At 39.2% G+C, this 18,015-nt stretch overlaps 1 protein-coding gene across 1 annotated transcript in view; it reads right to left on the bottom strand.

Moving 5' to 3' along the window:
* LOC150088067 (putative aarF domain-containing protein kinase 2) overlaps positions 1–18,015 on the bottom strand; it is a 105,686-nt gene that overhangs the window by 54,614 nt on the left and 33,057 nt on the right. Inside the window, exons 5-6 of the mRNA XM_090369320.1 lie at positions 16,319–16,447; positions 5,951–6,046 (exon numbers count right to left, since the gene is read on the bottom strand). Of these exons, the coding sequence (XP_090225446.1) occupies positions 5,951–6,046; positions 16,319–16,447 (225 nt within the window). The remainder of the gene's footprint in view (positions 1–5,950; positions 6,047–16,318; positions 16,448–18,015) is intronic.

The following is an 18,015-nucleotide window of genomic DNA, read 5'->3' as shown; positions in this document are numbered from 1 at the left end:
AGATAGCAAAGAAACTGAATGAGTATTTTTGAATCTACATTCACACATGAGAAGTTATTAAGGTTTGAAAATGGCTGAATGTTATCAAATTGTAGCAGGGTACTGAATGATTTTGTAATAACTGAGAGCAAAGTGGAGGAGAAATTGTTGAAGTTAAACATAAGAAAGGCACCTGGGTTGTTGTTTTGGTTTTTAGGAGCATTAGCAACTAAGGCCATATTGCTCCGGGATATGCGGTGGTCATTCCCTGACCTTTCCGCATCTTCCGTATTTGGTGGTGATGGTGTCAAGAAGCATGTGATACGCACTACTGCTCCTGGCTACAGAGGCGCCAGATACATGGGGTAGATGGGATCTATCCAGTTATATTAAAGGAAGCAGCAAGGAAGTAAGCAAACCCTTAGCCATAATTATGAGAGTATCCTTGGACTCAGGGGAAGTCCCCACGGACTGGAGATGTGCAAATGTATCCCCAATTCACAAAGGGGGATCGAAGGGTGACATGAGTAATTACAGACCGTTAGTTTAACTTCTGTTCCGGGTAAAGTGATGGTTGAGTGGGAGAAGACAGAAGGTGGTAATTAATGGGTGCTGCTCTTCGTGGACTAATGTTATTAGTGGAATCCCACAGGGTTCGGTGTTGGGTCCTCTGTTGTTTTGTATATTTATCAATGATATTGATGAAGGTATATTAGGCTTAGTGTCAAAGTTTGCAGATGATACAAAGGTTGGCAGGGTTGTTAATGACAGTAATGGCAGTGTACTAGCATTAGCATTAGTAGAGGCATTTGATGCAAGAAAGCAAGCTTATGCAGCATCAGCCAAAAAAAAAAAAAAAAAAACCACTTCCACTTCACCCCTCTGTTCGTTCAAAATACCTGTCCAGCTGAGCCTTAAACTTATTTAGGCTATCAACCTCCACCACAAGGGATGGAAGTCTGTTCCACCAACCAACCATCCGCTGGCTAAAGGCAAATTTCCGCACGTCTATCCTACATCTGTCTTTCCTCAATTTGAATTTATGCCCTCTCAGGTGATTATTCTGAGCTAGAGGAAGAATCCCATCAGCATTGAGCATGCTTAAACCATTCAAGGCTTTATACACCTCTATCAGATCACCTCGCTGGTGCCTAGTCTCCAGACACTGTAATTTGCAAAACTTAAGCCTTTCTTCGTAAGAGCACCCCTTTGTTCCATTCACTAATCTTGTTGCCCTTCTCTGTACTCGTTCCAGCAGCTCTACATCCTTCTTGAAATGAGGCCTCCAGACCTGTATACAGTACTCTAGGTGTGGCCTGACCATCGCCTTATACAATGGAATAATCACCTCCTTATCCCTGCTGGAAAAATTCCTGTATATCATTGACAATACTCCATGAGCTACTCTTGCAGCCCGTCTGCACTGCTCAGAGAACTTCATATCTGCCTGCACAACCACCCCCAAGTCCCTTTCATTCTCTAACACTGTCAGTGTTGTACCATAGAGTTGATACGTTGCTCTGGGGTTGCTGTTTCCCATGTGTAGTACTTTACATTTGTCAATGTTAAACTTCATTTGCCACCTCTCAGCCCATCTGCTCAACCTTTCCAGATCCTGTTGCAGAAGCATAGTGTCAGTAGTGTCCTTGACAACCCTGCCAACCTTTGTATCGTCTGCAAACTTGGACATTAATCCCGATATACCATCATCAATATCATTTATAAATACAGAAAACAATAATGGACCGAACACTGAGCCCTGAGGGACTCCACTAATAACATCAGTCCACGATGAGCAGTGTCCATTGATTACCACTCTCTGTCTTCTCCCCCTCAACCACCCCTTTATCCATAGCAGCAATTTGCCTCCAATGTCACACTGCTCCAATTTGTGTAGCAGTCTTCCATGTGCAACAGTATCAAAAGCCTTTCTAAGATCCAAGTATATAATATCAAAGTTATTCCCTGCATCCAGTTCTTTTGTGACTGCATCATAGTATCCAATCAAGTTGGTCAGGCAAGACTTCCCCTTAACAAAACCATGCTGTGTCTGAGCTATAACTGAAGTCTTGTCTAAATGATCCTGCAGTGCGTCTTTAACCAGTGCCTCCATTAATTTTCCTGGAACAGAAGTCAAGCTCACAGGTCTATAATTACTTGTGTTAGCCTTTGATCCTCCTTTGTGAATTGGGGTCACATTTGGACATTTCCAGTCTATGGGTACCTCCCCTGAGTCCAAGGAAGCTCTCATAATTATGGCTAAGGGTTTGCTTACTTCCTTTGCTGCCTCCTTTAATATAACTGGATAGATCCCATCCACCCCGGGTGCCTTTCTTGTGTTTATCTTCAACAGTTTCTCCTCCACTTTACTCCCAGTTATTTCAAGATTCTGTAACTTACTGCTAGAGTTGAATACACCTCTGGCATTCCCCTCGCTGAATAACTCCTCATGTGTGAATGTCGATGCAAAATATTCATTTAGTTTGTTAGCCACCTGAGCAGGATCATCAACACTTGACCCATCAATATCAAGTGGACCAATCTGATTCATCCCTTTCCTTCTAGAGTTTACATAAGTAAAGAACTCTTTGCTGTTTTTCTTTGCATCCCTTGCCAAGGATTTCTCGTAATCTGCCTTCGCCTGCCTAACCTCCTTTGTAACTTGGTTGCATATCAACTTGTATCTATCATAGGCTTCTGTGTCATGTGTTAATTTGTAAGTATCCCATGCATTTTTCTTCTCTGCCATATGCCTCATTAGTTCATCTGACATCCATTTTGGCCTAAACCTTGAACAATATTTCTTAGTTGGTATGTAAAGCCTAGTAGCTTCCAAGATAAGTTCTTTGAATGCTTCCCATTTTGAATTTGCTGTTGGTAACATCATCAGTTGGTCCCACTGTATAGAATTTAAATACTGTCTCAGTCCATCGTAGTCGCCTTTACGGAAGCAATAACCCTTCCCTTTACCCCTAATGGTAGTTACCTCTTTGAGTAAATCCCACTTCAGCACACTGTGATCACTGCCACCTAGTGGTTCATTTATCTGCAGATTCTTAATGCATGAAGAATCACTGCTGATAATCAAATCAAGAGTATTACTCCCTCTAGTTGCCTCCCGAACATGCTGATGTAGAAAACAATCATCCAATAAATCCACAAAAGCCCTGCTAGTGTGCGAGTATCCAGCCCCCAAATTCCAGTCAATATCTGGGAAATTAAAATCTCCCATTATAAGACACTGATTTACTGGCCCACTCTATTTCCCTGTACAGTTCCTTATTATACTCATCAGAGTCATTAGGCCTATAGCACACTCCTACTCTCAATTTTGATCTCCCAATGTTTATGTCACACCAAACTGACTCCACACTGCACTGTCCAGCGATGTCGACTGGCTTCACTTCCTTGGTTTTTATGTGTTTCTTAACTAATAGCATAACACCTCCCCCCTTCCTATCCTGTCTATCCTTTCTGTAGACGTTGTACTCCCCAAATTGCAGTTCCGCATCCCTTATATCTGTGTGACACCACGTCTCTGATATCCCAACAATATCTGCCTTCGATGTTTTGAGCAATACCTCAAATTCATCAAATTTATTTACTAAACTCCTAGCATTGGTGTACACGCAAGTATACCTGCACCTGTTTCTATTCTTAGCTACCCTAACACAACCCATGTGTTTACTTGTACCACAATGGCTCCCAGCAGTCTCTGAAATACCATGCATCTTGTGTTTCAGGCTTCTGCTCATTCTAATAGAAGCAGTGCAAGAATCTCTTTCACCTCTGCCAGTGGCTACTGTCAATCTATTGGTCTTTGTCTCCCCCCAAGCTAGCAGTTTTCCGACCCACCTAACACTGCCTCGATAGCATCAGCAAATGTTCTTGCACCCTTTCTATTTAAGTGTATCCCATCCCTGTAGAAGCAATCTCTCCTGTTAACAAGTACAGTCCAGGCTGAAAAAAATTCTACCCCTTGAGCCTTGCACAATCTTTCCAGGGCCGAATTGATCGACAAGGCTCTCATCATATACTCCCTCCTATCGTGTCTGGGCAGAATTGCAGACACTTTCAAATTCAACCCTAATTCTCGGCTTTTGTTCAACAGTGACCTGTACTTGTTAAGTAATTCTGCCGGTCTCCTACTCTTAATATTATTAGTGCCAACGTGTACAACTATATCACCTTTTGTGCCCTTAAAAGATGATATTCGCTCTACAACGTCATCAACCTTTGCCCCTGGCAGACATACCCTGGTCCTGTTCCACCTATCTTTTTTACAAAGCATGTTCCCCGTTTCCCTGACAATAGAGTCACCAACAACTACTAGTTCCTTCGGGACCAGTGCATTCTGCCTTGGGGGTTGTCTCTGTGTCACGCGATGCCCAAGTGCAAGCTCTGGCGTTGATGTGGGCAGCTGAGAGCTTGATGGGCCCCTCAATTTAGTTTCTTCGAGGGCATCCACCCTGTCCTTCAAGCTCTCATATAGGCCCAAAAGAACGCCGAGTTGTTGCCTGATATCGATACACTCCTTGCATCGCGCACACACAAAGACATCCCCCTTGGCAGTATCATGTCCCGTACCCGATTGCTCTGCAAACATCAAGCAAACAGTGCATTTTATAAGGCTGTGAGTCAGAGGACAACTGCCCCCGTCAGTTCTGCTCTGAGCCACAGCACTTCCATTAGCTTGAGCCTTTTGCTTTGCTGCTCTGGTCTGAGTCATGATTCTATTAATTTATTAATTAATTATGTTATGTTATTAATTATATTACGTTTGTAATCTAAGTCGTTATATGTATTTATTTAAACGTACAATTTAACTGCTAACGAAGTTCAACTAACGCTATCTAGTACGGTATATAACCTACGGTATATCTAGTACGGTATCACAATGGCGGGAAAGTTAATAACGGTAGCGGTAGTTACGAACACGTGGAAACTCTTACCGATACTTTTACAAGGCCGAGTAAAGAATAAATACTTTGAATACTACTGCAACAGGATCTAGATAATTTGGGCAGAAAATGGCTAAGAAGTGGCAACTGAAGTTTAACCTTGACAAATGCAAAGTACTGCATATGGGTAGAAGTAACCCCAGAGAAACGTACCAAAACGTACTACACTTAAGGTGGTAGAAAGAGAAACGTACTACACTTAAGGTGGTAGAAAGTGAAAAAGACCTGGGAGTAATTGTGCAGTCAGATATGAAGTTTTCTGAGCAATGCAGCAGGCTGCCAGGGCAGGTCATGGGGTTTTGTCAATGATATATATGAATTTTGCTAGCAGGGAAAAGGCAGTGATTGTCCCTCTGTATACGGCAATGGTCAGGCCACGCCTTGAGTACTGCGTACAGGTCTGGAGGCCTCATTTTAGGAAGGATGTAGATTTGCTTGAGCATGTACAGAGAAGGGCAACAAGATTGGTGAGGGGAATGAAGGGATCCTCTTACCAAGAGAGGCTTAAATTCTGCAAACTGCAGTGGTTGGAGACTAGGCACCTGTGCGGTGATCTGATTGAATTGTATAAGGCCTTGATGGGTTGAGCACACTGAATTCTGATGGGATCCTTCCACTTGTTCAGATTACAAACCTAAGGGGCATAAATTCAAATTAAGAAAAGACAGATGTGCGGAAATTTGCCTTTAGCCAGCGGGTGGTTAATTGCTGGAACAAACTTCCATCTGTCGTTGTGGAAGTTGATAGGTTAAATAAATTTAAGGAGGAACTGGACAGGCATTTGGAGGGAATGGTGTGTTTTTTTTTTTTTTTGGCTGAAGCTGCATAAGCTCATACACTTGCTTTCTTGCATCACATGCCACTACCTACTAAAGTTGACTGCTGTTTGGACTAAAACAAATTCAACATGTATATCTGGATCCTGGGATCATCTAAATATTGTGATGTATCAAGTTAATTTTCTCAGTTAAAAAAAAAAAGACAAATTAGTGAAATTAAATAATGCTTACCATTTTTAAAAGGACATTTACTCCAGTTCTCGCCACTTCACTTTTTAATGTATCCGAACAGTTATAATTTATAAGGGTAGACATTGGCACTCCATCCTAGAAAACGTAAAATTTTAATCCCAGTTTACACATACAGAAGTGTCACTACTAATAAAACTTTACAATAAATCGCATCAGCAAAAGATTAATCTCCCAATGCTTTGACAGCCAGTTTCAGCAATTACTGGTCCCCAGACACCAGTAATTTCTGAAACCAGCAAAACAGTGCTAAAGAAGTCATTCAATTATAGCTGCTAGTATGTAAAATCAGAATTTCAAAAATATACTGGATTAGAAGTGGCAGGTAACCTTGCAGTCCTACAGTGTGGAGATCTCTGAGAATACCATACTGCCATGCAATGTCAAAAGCCTTTTCTATGTATAGAGACAATGATTACTAGATGTTTGTTTCTAACAGATGTGTTACAAACGTTCATTTAAGCTTTGACCATGATATCAAGTGTGTATCTGTTTCATCAAAATCAATACTGATTTTGATTCATGTAATATTTGAGATTCAAGAATCCATGTGAGCCGGTTAATGTACTTTATTTGAGGATTTTGCCCAATCAAGTGGTAGGAGAAATAGGCCAGTAGTTATATGGAGACGACTGAAATTTTCCTGGTTTAGGAATTGCTAGAATAACAGAATGCCTCCAAGAATAAGGATAAGAATTGTTGCAGAACATCTGACTGTAGAAAGATAATAAAGACCACAGAAGTGTTTCATTTAGTAGTTGTAATATCGAATAGTATATCCAGTCTTAACCAGTAACTGCTGGATCTTTTACTTAGGGGATTAATTCACATATTGTAAAGGGCTGATAATAACAAAAGTGTGACTGATGTTGAAATTTATTTTATAATTTTCTGATGTTACTATGATTTTTTGGAAGAATGACTCATAATATAATGCTGTTGCAAGTATGCTGGAAAAGGTTTTTGCTTAGGTTTTGCTAGGCTTTACATACCAACATACTAGGCTTTCCATACCAACTAAGAAATATTGTTCAAGGTTTAGGCCTAAATGGATGTCAGATGAACTAATGAGACATATGGCAGAGAAGAAAAATGCATGGGATACATACAAATTAACACATGACACAGAAGCCTATGATAGATACAAGTTGATCTGTAACCAAGTTACAAAGGAGGTTAGGCAGGCGAAGGCAGATTACGAGAAATCTTTGGCAAGGGATGCAAAGAAAAACAGTAAACTCTAGAAGGAATGGGATGAATCAGATTGGTCCACTTGATATTGATGGGTCAACTGTAGATGATCCTGCTCAGGTAGCTAACAAACTAAATGAATATTTTGCATCGACATTCACACATGAGGAGTTATTTAGCGAGGGGAAAGCCAGAGGTGTATTCAACTCTAGAAGTAAGCTAGAGAATCTTGTAATACCTGAGAGTAAAGTGGAGGAGAAATTGTTGAAGATAAACACAAGAAAGGCAACCGGAGTGGATGGGATCTATCCAGTTATATTAAAGGAGGCAGCAGAGGAAGTAAGCAAACCCTTAGCCATAATTATGAGAGCTTCCTTGGACTCAGGGGAGGTACCCACAGACTGGAGATGTGCAAATGTGACCCCAATTCACAAAGGAGGATCAAAGGCTGACACAAGTAATTATAGACCTGTGAGTTTAACTTCTGTTCCAGGAAAATTAATGGAGGCACTAGTTAAAGAAGCACTGCAGGATCATTTAGACAAGACTTCAGTTATAGCTCAGACACAGCATAGTTTTGTTAAGGGGAAGTCTTGCCTGACCAATTTGATTGGATACTATGATGCAGTCACAAAGGAACTGGATGCAGGGAATAACTTTGATATTATATACTTGGATCTTAGAAAGGCTTTTGATACTGTTGCACATGGAAGACTGCTGCACAAATTGGAGCAGTGTGACATTGGAGGCAAATTGCTGCTGTGGATAAACGGGTGGCTGAGGGGGAGAAGACAGAGTGGTAATCAATGGACACTGCTCGTCGTGGACTAATGTTATTAGTGGAGTCCCTCGGGGTTCAGTGTTGGGTCCATTATTGTTTTCTGTATTTATAAATGATATTGATGATGGTATATAAAACTTAATGTCCAAGTTTGCAGACGATACAAAGGTTGGCAGGGTTGTCAACGACACTACTGACACTATGCTGCTGCAACAGGATCTGGAAAGGTTGAGCAGATGGGCTGAGAGGTGGCAAATTAAGTTTAACATTGACAAATGTAAAGTACTACACATGGGAAACAGCAACCCCAGAACAACGTATCAACTCTGTGGTACTACACTGACAGTGGTAGAGAATGAAAGGGACTTGGGGGTGGTTGTGCAGGCAGATATGAAGTTCTCTGAGCAGTGCAGACGGGCTACAAGAGTAGCTCATGGTGTCTTGTCAATGATATACAGGAATTTTTCTAGCAGGGATAAGGAGGTGATTATTCCCTTGTATAATGCAATGATTAGGTCACACCTAGAGTACTGTATACAGGTCTGGAAGCCTCATTTCAAGAAGGATGTAGGGCTGCTGGAACAAAGGGGTGCTTTTACGAACAAAGGCTTAAGTTTTGCAAATTACAGTGTCTGGAGACTAGGCACCGGCGAGGTGATCTGATAGAGGTGTATAAAGCCTTGAATGGTTTGAGCATGCTCAATGTCTATGGGATTCTTCCTCTTGCTCAGAATAATCACCTGAGAGGGCATAAATTCAAATTGAGAAAAGACAGATGTAGGATAGATGTGCAGAAATTTGCTTTTAGCCAGCGGTAGTTGGTAGTTGGTTGGTGGAACAGACTTCCATCCCTTGTCGTGAAAGTTGATAACCTAAATAAATTTAAGGCTCAGCTGGACAGGTATTTCAAACGAACAGAGGGGTGAAGTGGAAGTGGTTTTTTTTTTTTTTTTTTTTTTTTTTTTGGCTGATGCTGCATAAGCTTGCTTTCTTGCATCAAATGCCTCTACTAATGCTATCTTCCTGAATAAATCCTGTCCATTCCAACTTAAAACTGGTGAGGAAGTTCAAAGGCAATTTTCTATTAAGTTGCTGGATTTTCATATCTAAGAAACAGGTTCCATGCTTTATTCATTTCATGTTTAGTTTTGTTGCAAGCATTGTTCCATCAATAATTAGCGTATCTTCGTGCACCATAGGAAGACTGTGGTATAGTACCAAGGGCTATAAAATTACAAGCCAGATATTAACTGCCTTGTAATCTGATCAGTTGAATTATCTATAGGATGAGACTGGGTAATTTTTTCATCAGAGATACAAGAGTAAATTTCCCGGTTGTTTGGTGTGCACTGATTGAGATGAGATGGTCATTCACAGGTTAGAAGTTGCCTGGAGTTGAACGAAAAATGATCACTGTTATGAAAATCATTAAGCAATTTCCACTCCATGCTTGAATACAGTGAGGGAACAGCTGAAAAAAATCTTTGGCTGATGTGGTGAGAGCTGGTATTTAACAAGGTAAGTTTGTGGCTATCTAATAAAGATACAATTATTGTCCTCTATTCTTGCCTCTTGACATACCACTATGTTCAACTTGACATTTTTGTATTTTCCCATCAAGTTTACAGTGTTAAAAAACTTTAGAGTAAGCCAGATGACTGGCATTACAATTTTAGCAGTGAGTGTAACAATATGGTCTAATTGTATGTATATATTTTTCTTTCAGACACAATTAACTTAGACATGTTGAGAGGCAAATTGAACCCCCCCTCAACATGTCTGTGAGTAATCAACCCTTTGACACTTGTAGCACAAAGGAGTCATCTGTTATGACTCCTTTGGAAGTGGTTAATATAACATATGGAGTAATTTTTACTAGTTTACTGTTTCTTCACAATTCCATTAAGTTGCTAAATTTTATTCTTGCAGATTAATTTAGTATTCATCTTTTTCATAATGGTGGAACTCCTATGAAGGTGATTAGCTTTGGCAAAGATTCTGAATGGGTGGTTTCAATTGTGTGGTTTCCATACATCACTTGACTGAAATCTTTATATCATTTTAGAAGGTCCAGCAAAATTTTACAAACATTTTTGAACAATGAATGGAGGGGGGGGATTTGGAGAATAATATTAGCTTGCTCATGAGCTAATATTATTCTCGGAATAATATCAGCCTGTGAGTAAGCTCATACTAGTATTAGTATTAGTAATGGCCGCATGGTGCAGGAAAGCCTATGGCTTATGCTGCACCAGCCAAAAAAATAAAAATAAAACAATGATAAAAAAATAATAATAAAAAATAATAATAATTAATAAAAGAAAAGGAAATTAAACCTATCATCCTATGCGCTTCCCTCACCCAAAGGTACTATCCAGATGACCTTTGAATTTCCCCAAACTGTCAGCCTCTACCACCTATGTAGGCAACCTATTCCAGTAATTTACAACTCACTGGCTAAAATAAAACTTCCTGCAGTCCAATCTAAACATTTCCCCCGTAACTTGAATTTATGTCTCCTAGTTCTAGCATCATTTATAATCTTGAAAATTTCGTCCTCATTCATTTTACTGATGCCTCTCAGAGCCTTAAACACCTTAATCAAATCTCCTCTAAGGGGTCTAGTTTCCAAACTCTGCAACCCACATATTCAAAGTCTTTCTTCATAAGGACGCCCTTTTGCTGATCTCACCAGGCGAGTTACCCGTCTTTGCACCCTTTCAAGAAGTTCGATGTCTTTCTTTAGGTGCGGTCTCCATACTTGAACACAGTATTCCAAGTGTGGTCTAACAAAAGCCTTATATAATGGGATTATCACGTCCCTATCTTTACTTGCAAAAGTTTGATAGATCATCGATAGGACACCATGGGCCTTCCTTGCAACCTGTTTACAATGCTCAGAGAATTTCATGTCTGACCGTATCGTAACACCCAAGTCCCTTTCCTCCAGTACTGGGTTTAGTTGAACTCCACCAAGTGAATAAGTTATTTTGAGATTACTGTTTCCCAAGTGTAATACCTTATTGGTGGATTTCAATTTGTTGGATTAAAGCATAGCTGCCATTTTTCTGACCATTCCTGAAGTCTATCTAGGTCTCTCTGAAGAAGCTCAGCTTGACAGTGATCATTAACTACTCTACAAATTTTAACATCATCTGCAAATTTAGACATCACACCCTCTATCCCTTCATCGATGTCGTTTATGAAAATTAAAAACAACAGTGATCCTAATATTGATCCTTGAGGAACCACACTTCTTATATCAACCCAATCTGAGGAATAGCCATTTATCACAACCCTCTGCCTCCTGCCCTGAAGCCATCCTGCTATCCATCTAAGGATTTTCCCCAGTGATTCCAACCTGTTCCAGCTTATAAAGCAACCGCTAATGTGGAACTGAGTCAAAAGCTTTGCTGAAATCTAAACAAACAATGTCGAAATTTTTCCCTAAATCCAGCTCGTCAGTGACCCTTTCAAAATAGTGAACCAGATTTGTTAAACATGATTTTCCCTTTACAAAACCATGCTGAGTATCCTTGAGAATTTCAATATCCAAATGATCCTGAATTCCACCCTTGATCATTGCCTCCATGATTTTCCCTACCACTGAAGTCAGACTGGCAAGTCGATAATTTCCCACTTCACTCTTAGAGCCACCCTTATGTATGGGAGATACATTGGCACTTTTCCAATCCAAGGGAATCTCCCCAGAGTCTGGTGATGCTCGCATAATTAGCCTCAATGGTTCCATGCACTCACTTGCTGCCTCCCTTAAGATTATAAGGAGATTATAAGGTATATTCTATCAACTCCAGGAGCCTTACTGGCCTGTACGCTCGAAAGTTTTTTTATTAAATAATCTTGCGAAATTTCAATATCATTAATTACATATTTTTCAACTTCGCTCCCACAATTTCCCATTGCCACAAAAGGTTTTTCATTTGTAAATATCAATGCAAAATAACTGTTGAGTTCATCTGCAATGGCAGCTGGTGTATTTAATACTATCCCCTTTCCCTTACATAAAGGTCTGATCTGGTTTGTCCTGCTCTTCTTGGCATTTATATATGTGAAGAACCCCCCCCCTCTTTGCTCTGTTTGCTAGTGATTTCTCATAAACTGCCTTTGCCTGTCGAACCTTTTCTGTGGCTCTATTACAGATCATCTTGTAGCTGTTATAGGCTTCAGTACTTTTTATTGCTCTGTAACCTTTCCATGCCACCTTTTTCTGCTTAAGTAATGTGGAAACTTCACTATTCATCCAACTTGGAACCCTCCTTGTGGAGTATTTTTTTAATGGTAAATACACATTCAAGGCATCTGTGATTAATGTTTTAAAAGCATACCACAGTTAAATTGTATTCATTCTCTGTGCGATAGCTATCCAGTTAATAGATACCGTGTAGTACCTTAAGGCATCGTAATTTCCTTTTCTGAAATTAAAACCCATTCCTTTGCCTTTTACTACTGCTACCTCTCTCATCATCATCCACCGTAGAACTCTGTGACCACTTCCTGCTACTGGTTCCTTTACTGTCAGCCCTGTTACGTCATCTGATTCATGGGTGATGATGAGGTCTAGGATATTCTTTTCTCAAGTACTTTCCCTGACATGTTGATACAAATAACAGTCATCTAGTTGATTTAAAAATTTTGTTCCCATTTTGTCGAGTTTCCTTCCCATTTACTTCAATCAATTAGAGGCAAATTGAAATCACCCATAATAAGACATTGACGCTTACTTGCCCATTCCATTTGCATGTAGAGGCTTTCATCATAATCTTCACAATCACCTGGTCTGTAGATTACTCCTACTCGCATTATACCTTTGTTACCAACTATCTCACACCATACAGATTCTATACTAGCATGTGAAACATCTGAATCCGGGAAAGCTATCGTTGCACTCAGGCTGCTTCTGATAAGAAGCATTACCCCACCACCCCTTCTATCTACCCTATCCTTCCAAAATACATTATACAAGCCATACTATAACTCATCATCCCCTATTTCTGGGTGGCACCATGTCTCCATAAGCCCTATTATGTCCGCGTTACTTGTTTTAACCAGCAGTTTAATTCGCTCATTTTATTGACGACACTTCTAACGTTACTTTATAAACAATTAAAACTTACTGTTCTTGTATATTTAACTATCCTAACACAACCCTTGAAGTTTTTCAGGCTCACTTCCCTGGCATTAGCTACCCACCCACTTGAAACATTTCTGCCCCAAAACATCTAGATAATATGTCCAGTTGGGGTAACAGATAAGAACTCTTGAGGTACGTGCAAGAGTTACTTTGACCAATATTATCAGATAAATGCGTGTCAGTATTACCCACATCCCCCCTCCCTAACTAGCAGTTTCTCCTGACCTTTAAGGTATCGTCAATAATACTGGCAAAAACTTTTGCACCACCTTTGTTTAAGTGTATCCCGTCTCTACAAAACAAATTTCTTCTACCTACAAGTGTGGGCCATGCTGATAGAAATATCCCCCCCTAAAGCCTTGCAGAGTCCTTCAAGTCTTGAGTTAATCCACAAGGCTTTTAACATATAATCCCTCCTATTGTGTCTGGGCAGAATTGCAGACACACAGACATTGTCGCCTAGCTCGCGGCATTTCCTCAGCATGGTCCTGTATTTTTTCAACAAATCGTCAGATCGTGTACGTTTAATGTCATTAGTCCCCACATGAATAATAATATTCTCTTTATCCCCCTTAAAATCTGACAATCTGTTGGTGACATCATTAATAGTTGCTCCCGGCAGACATACCCTGGTTCTACTCCACCTATCCTTATTACAAAAAATATTCCCTGTTTCCCTGACAATGGAGTCTCCTAATAAAACAATGTCCTTTTTAACCAGAGTAGTTTGCACTTGGTTTTTCTGTTTTGAGGCCCGAATCGGGTGTGCATCATTTGGTAGATTGCTAGAGTCTTGGGTCCCTGACGAGCTCCCAGATGCATTATTCTCGAGGGCAAGCATCCATTTTTTGAGTGACTCAATTTGTTCCATCAGTGCACCAAATTGTAATTTAAGATCGGTGCACTCCTTACATCGATTACAAAGAAAAGAATCCCCAGGTGAGCTATGATTAGTCACCAGGTCGACCTTGGAAAACGACTTGGAAAGAAAAGAGGGAAAGTCTTGTTAGTTAATACCCTTTCTTATTCTCTTAGGGCAATGATGGTGAACAAAGGCACATATGCCATGAGTGATACATATAAGAAAATATACTAGCATGCAACCACATACCTTCCACTATAAAAAATATTTTTTATTTGAAGACAATTTTTTTAATGGTTTATTAGCCAATCTAGTGCTGAAAAGCATAATGTAATTCTATAGGACTGCAGAGGTATGCAATGGTTACATGTGTTACAATGCAATGGTTTCAGTTAAATTAAAATGAAATTCATGCATTTTACTGCAAGGTTTCTCAAACTTTTTTACACTGTGATTCCTTAAAATAATAAGTGAATTTGTGTGCCCCCCATGAATAAAAGTAATGATTTCATTTGGGGTAGAATTGAGCAAGAAATAAATATACAACTCACTTTTGATAATTAAATTTTAATCTATATATCAAAACAATAACAGAAGCTTACAACTTGTAAAATGAAACTGTTTTATTACAAATAAATAAAATATATGATAATGCTGAAACTTTGGATACAAGTGTAGTTCACACAAATTTGAATTTTCAAAAGTATTTTTGTAATATTTTTAATTTGATAATTATTATTAGATGTATGTGCAAGGAAACCTGAGGCTTATACTGCACCAGACAAAAAAAAAAAAAAAAAAAATTCTGAATTACTCCGAGAGAGAGAGAGTCAGAAGTAGAAGGGAATCACCAAGAAAGAGAAGAATGATGATATCCAGCTCAGGACCCTGGGTGTGCCATACTCACCAGATGTGAGCCCCTGGGGTTAATACATAATAACATACACTGTGCTGTCATTTTATTAGGTACACCCCTGCTGTGCACACAGATGGTTTGTCCCACAATGTTGCAAGTCACATGACCACAGATGTAGACATAAATGCAATAGAACAACCTTTCTAGTATAAGTTAAGCATACAAACCGTAGCAAGAATGGAGAAAAGGAGTGATCTAACAGACTTCGAACGTGGCATGGTAGTAGGTGCAAGATGTGCTGGACAAAGCATCTCTGAAACTGCAGTTCTCCTGAACTTTTCACGCACCACAGTTTCAAGAGTGTATGGATAATGGTGCAACGAACAGAAAAAATCCTCTCAACAGCACTCCTGTGGAAGAAAATAGCTTGTTGATTAGAGAGGTCAGAGGAGGATGGCTAGAATTGCGCAAGCAAACAGATGGACCACAATGTCGCACATCACATCAGAATACAACCTTGGTGCACAGAACAAAATATCGCAATGGACCACTAGTCGCACTTTGTCACGAACGGGCTACAACAGCCGCCAGCCATATAGCATAACTTTGTTATCAATGAAGAACAAGAGAGCACATCTCCTGTGAGCATAGCAACACCAGCACTGAACTATCAAGGATTAGAAAACAGTTGCTTGGTCTGACGAGTCGAAGTTCCTGGTGCATCATGTTGATGGAAGGCTCAGAATTTGGCGAAAACAATATGAATCCATGGACCCGTCATGTCTGACGACTACTGTGCAAGGTGGTGGGTGCAGTGTTATGGTGTGGGGAATGTTTTCTTGGCACACATTGGATCCATTGATACCCACAGATTCACGTCTGAATGCCATATCGTTGCTGACAAAGTGCATCCGTTCATGTTGACAGTTTATCCTTAATCACATGGTTACTTCCAGCAGGATAATGCACCAGTGCACAAAGCCTGAATCACCATGGAATGGTTCCAGGAACATGACAATGACTTTTCTTTGCTGCAGTGGCCCACTCAGTCCGCGGATCTCAATCCGAACATCTTTGGGATGAAATGGAAAGGGCTTTCACTGCAGGCCTACAGCTCCATTAAATCTCAAGGAATTGCATGACACTCATGTCTGCATGGTACTCCATTCCTGCACAACGTTTTCAGCATCTTGTTCAATCCATGCCTAAACAAATTCAAGTCTAATATCAATTTTTCAAGTCTAATGGCAACAAATATCTTCTTTTGTCTTTTCAACCTCCAACCCAAGCACGGTACTATAGGTTCTAATACCGTGTTTGGGGTTTTCATAAAAAAAAAAAAAAAAGTTGTAGCACAGTGTATATCTAAATGAATGATCTGTGCTGCTTCAAAATACTTTGGCCACCATGGTGCTTGACGCTGGGAGAGGAGAATCCTTCCTCAATATGCAAAGAGAAAGTGACAGAAAAACTACTATAAAAAATTATGATAGTTCGTAATTACTTACTTCCCATGTTTCAACCAACACATCTTTTGTAATCAATGCTTTTATAGGATATGGAAATGTAACAGCAGAAGAATGTTTAAAGTTCTTCCTAAATATTTCAAGCATGTTGGATTCGTGGATCATATCAATCTGAAAAATAAGAAGGACACCTTAGATCAAGCACCCTTAAGACCAGAAAAGTGCTAGTTCATAGAATTTTCTAATTTATGAAAGCCTGACACTAAAATTTAAATATAAATGTTAACTTGATATAAATGAAAAGAGAACATTTTAATTCATATAATTACAATTTTAATGAACTAAACAAGCAATATATATATATATATATATATATACGTTAAAACATTATCTTAAAAACCATAACTGAAAAGGTTGATATACTACATAAAGGTAGGAAATTAGAAAAATTAGAAAAATAAATTAGTGGATCTAAATATTAGTATATGCAGTACATAATTGCAAAAGTGGCACTCCATAAATCAACACTTTTAAGAATATTTTATTAAAAAAATTTTGGACAGATCAATTCACTTAAATTTGGCATAAGACAATTTCTCTGATTAATGCTGTTTGCTGGTGGACTAGTTCTTAGAGGAGCTATTATTTGATGACAGGCATAACAAGCTAAATTTTAGACTCATGAATTGCACAGTACATCACTGTGAAATATTTTGAGTACATATTTAACATACTTGCAAAGGCCAGTGCAGAAACAGCAAAAGATAATGCAAGTAGTAAGAAACGAGCACAAATAATAACACTCTTAACAAATACTGGAATATACATAGACAATTCTGTACTGAATACATAAAAGGTTATATACAGTGGACCATAAGGACTTTTAGGCTTATATACTAGAGTTGTCTGCAGCAATCACAATCTCAATTGCCTGATAAAGTAACAATTGCCTCATTGTTGAAGAAAATAATCAGCCTGCTCTTGATGTTAATCTGACCTGCATTGCCTTTTTTGGACATGAAGATGGACATTTCCACTGAAAGGACTGCTGCTTTGTTTTTGTTTTTGGGTCATAACCTTGGAAAGGAACTTTCTGTTCTTTCTGGAGAGTGCTTGCAGGTCCCTTGCATACAGAAATCCAATTCGGTTTCTGTTCACTCAGCAAACAGGTGCAAATTTTGTAGCAATTGTATTTAAATTTCAGTTCAAATGCATCACATATACTGTACCATAGGCCTAAAATGTTACAAATATCATTAATGATATGCTGTCTTTCCTCAAGGATGACTTAACAAACTTTTTTAAACATTTTCATCAGTCTGACTTGTTGGACAACCTAAAAGTTCAAAATCTTCAACCGAAGTTTGACAACCTTGGAAACGCATATACCATTGAAACGTTTGTGTTCTACCCATAGCATCATCATCAAATGCTTGTTTAAGCATTTCATAAACCTCCAAAGCTGTATTAAATATGAATTTGTATTAAATTTTGCCATATTAATAGCAAAATTTAATAGAAATTTGCTGTTCCTTAACAACTGCCATCTTACTACAAGTTACAAAGGAGGTTAAGCAGGCGAAGGCAGATTACAAAAAATCTTTGGCAAGGGATGCAAAGAAAAACAGCAAAGAGTTCTTTACTTATGTAAACTCTAGAAGGAAGGGGATGAATCAGATTGGTCCACTCGATATCGATGGGTCAACTGTTGACGATCCTGCTCAGGTAGCTAACAAACT

This window comes from Mastigoproctus giganteus, chromosome 3 (assembly GCF_048544385.1).
Source record: "Mastigoproctus giganteus isolate SK-2022 chromosome 3, ASM4854438v1, whole genome shotgun sequence".
Taxonomy (NCBI): domain Eukaryota; kingdom Metazoa; phylum Arthropoda; class Arachnida; order Uropygi; family Thelyphonidae; genus Mastigoproctus; species Mastigoproctus giganteus.
The sequence above is the reverse complement of the archived record's forward strand: the minus strand, read 5'-3'. Positions and strand labels throughout refer to the sequence as shown.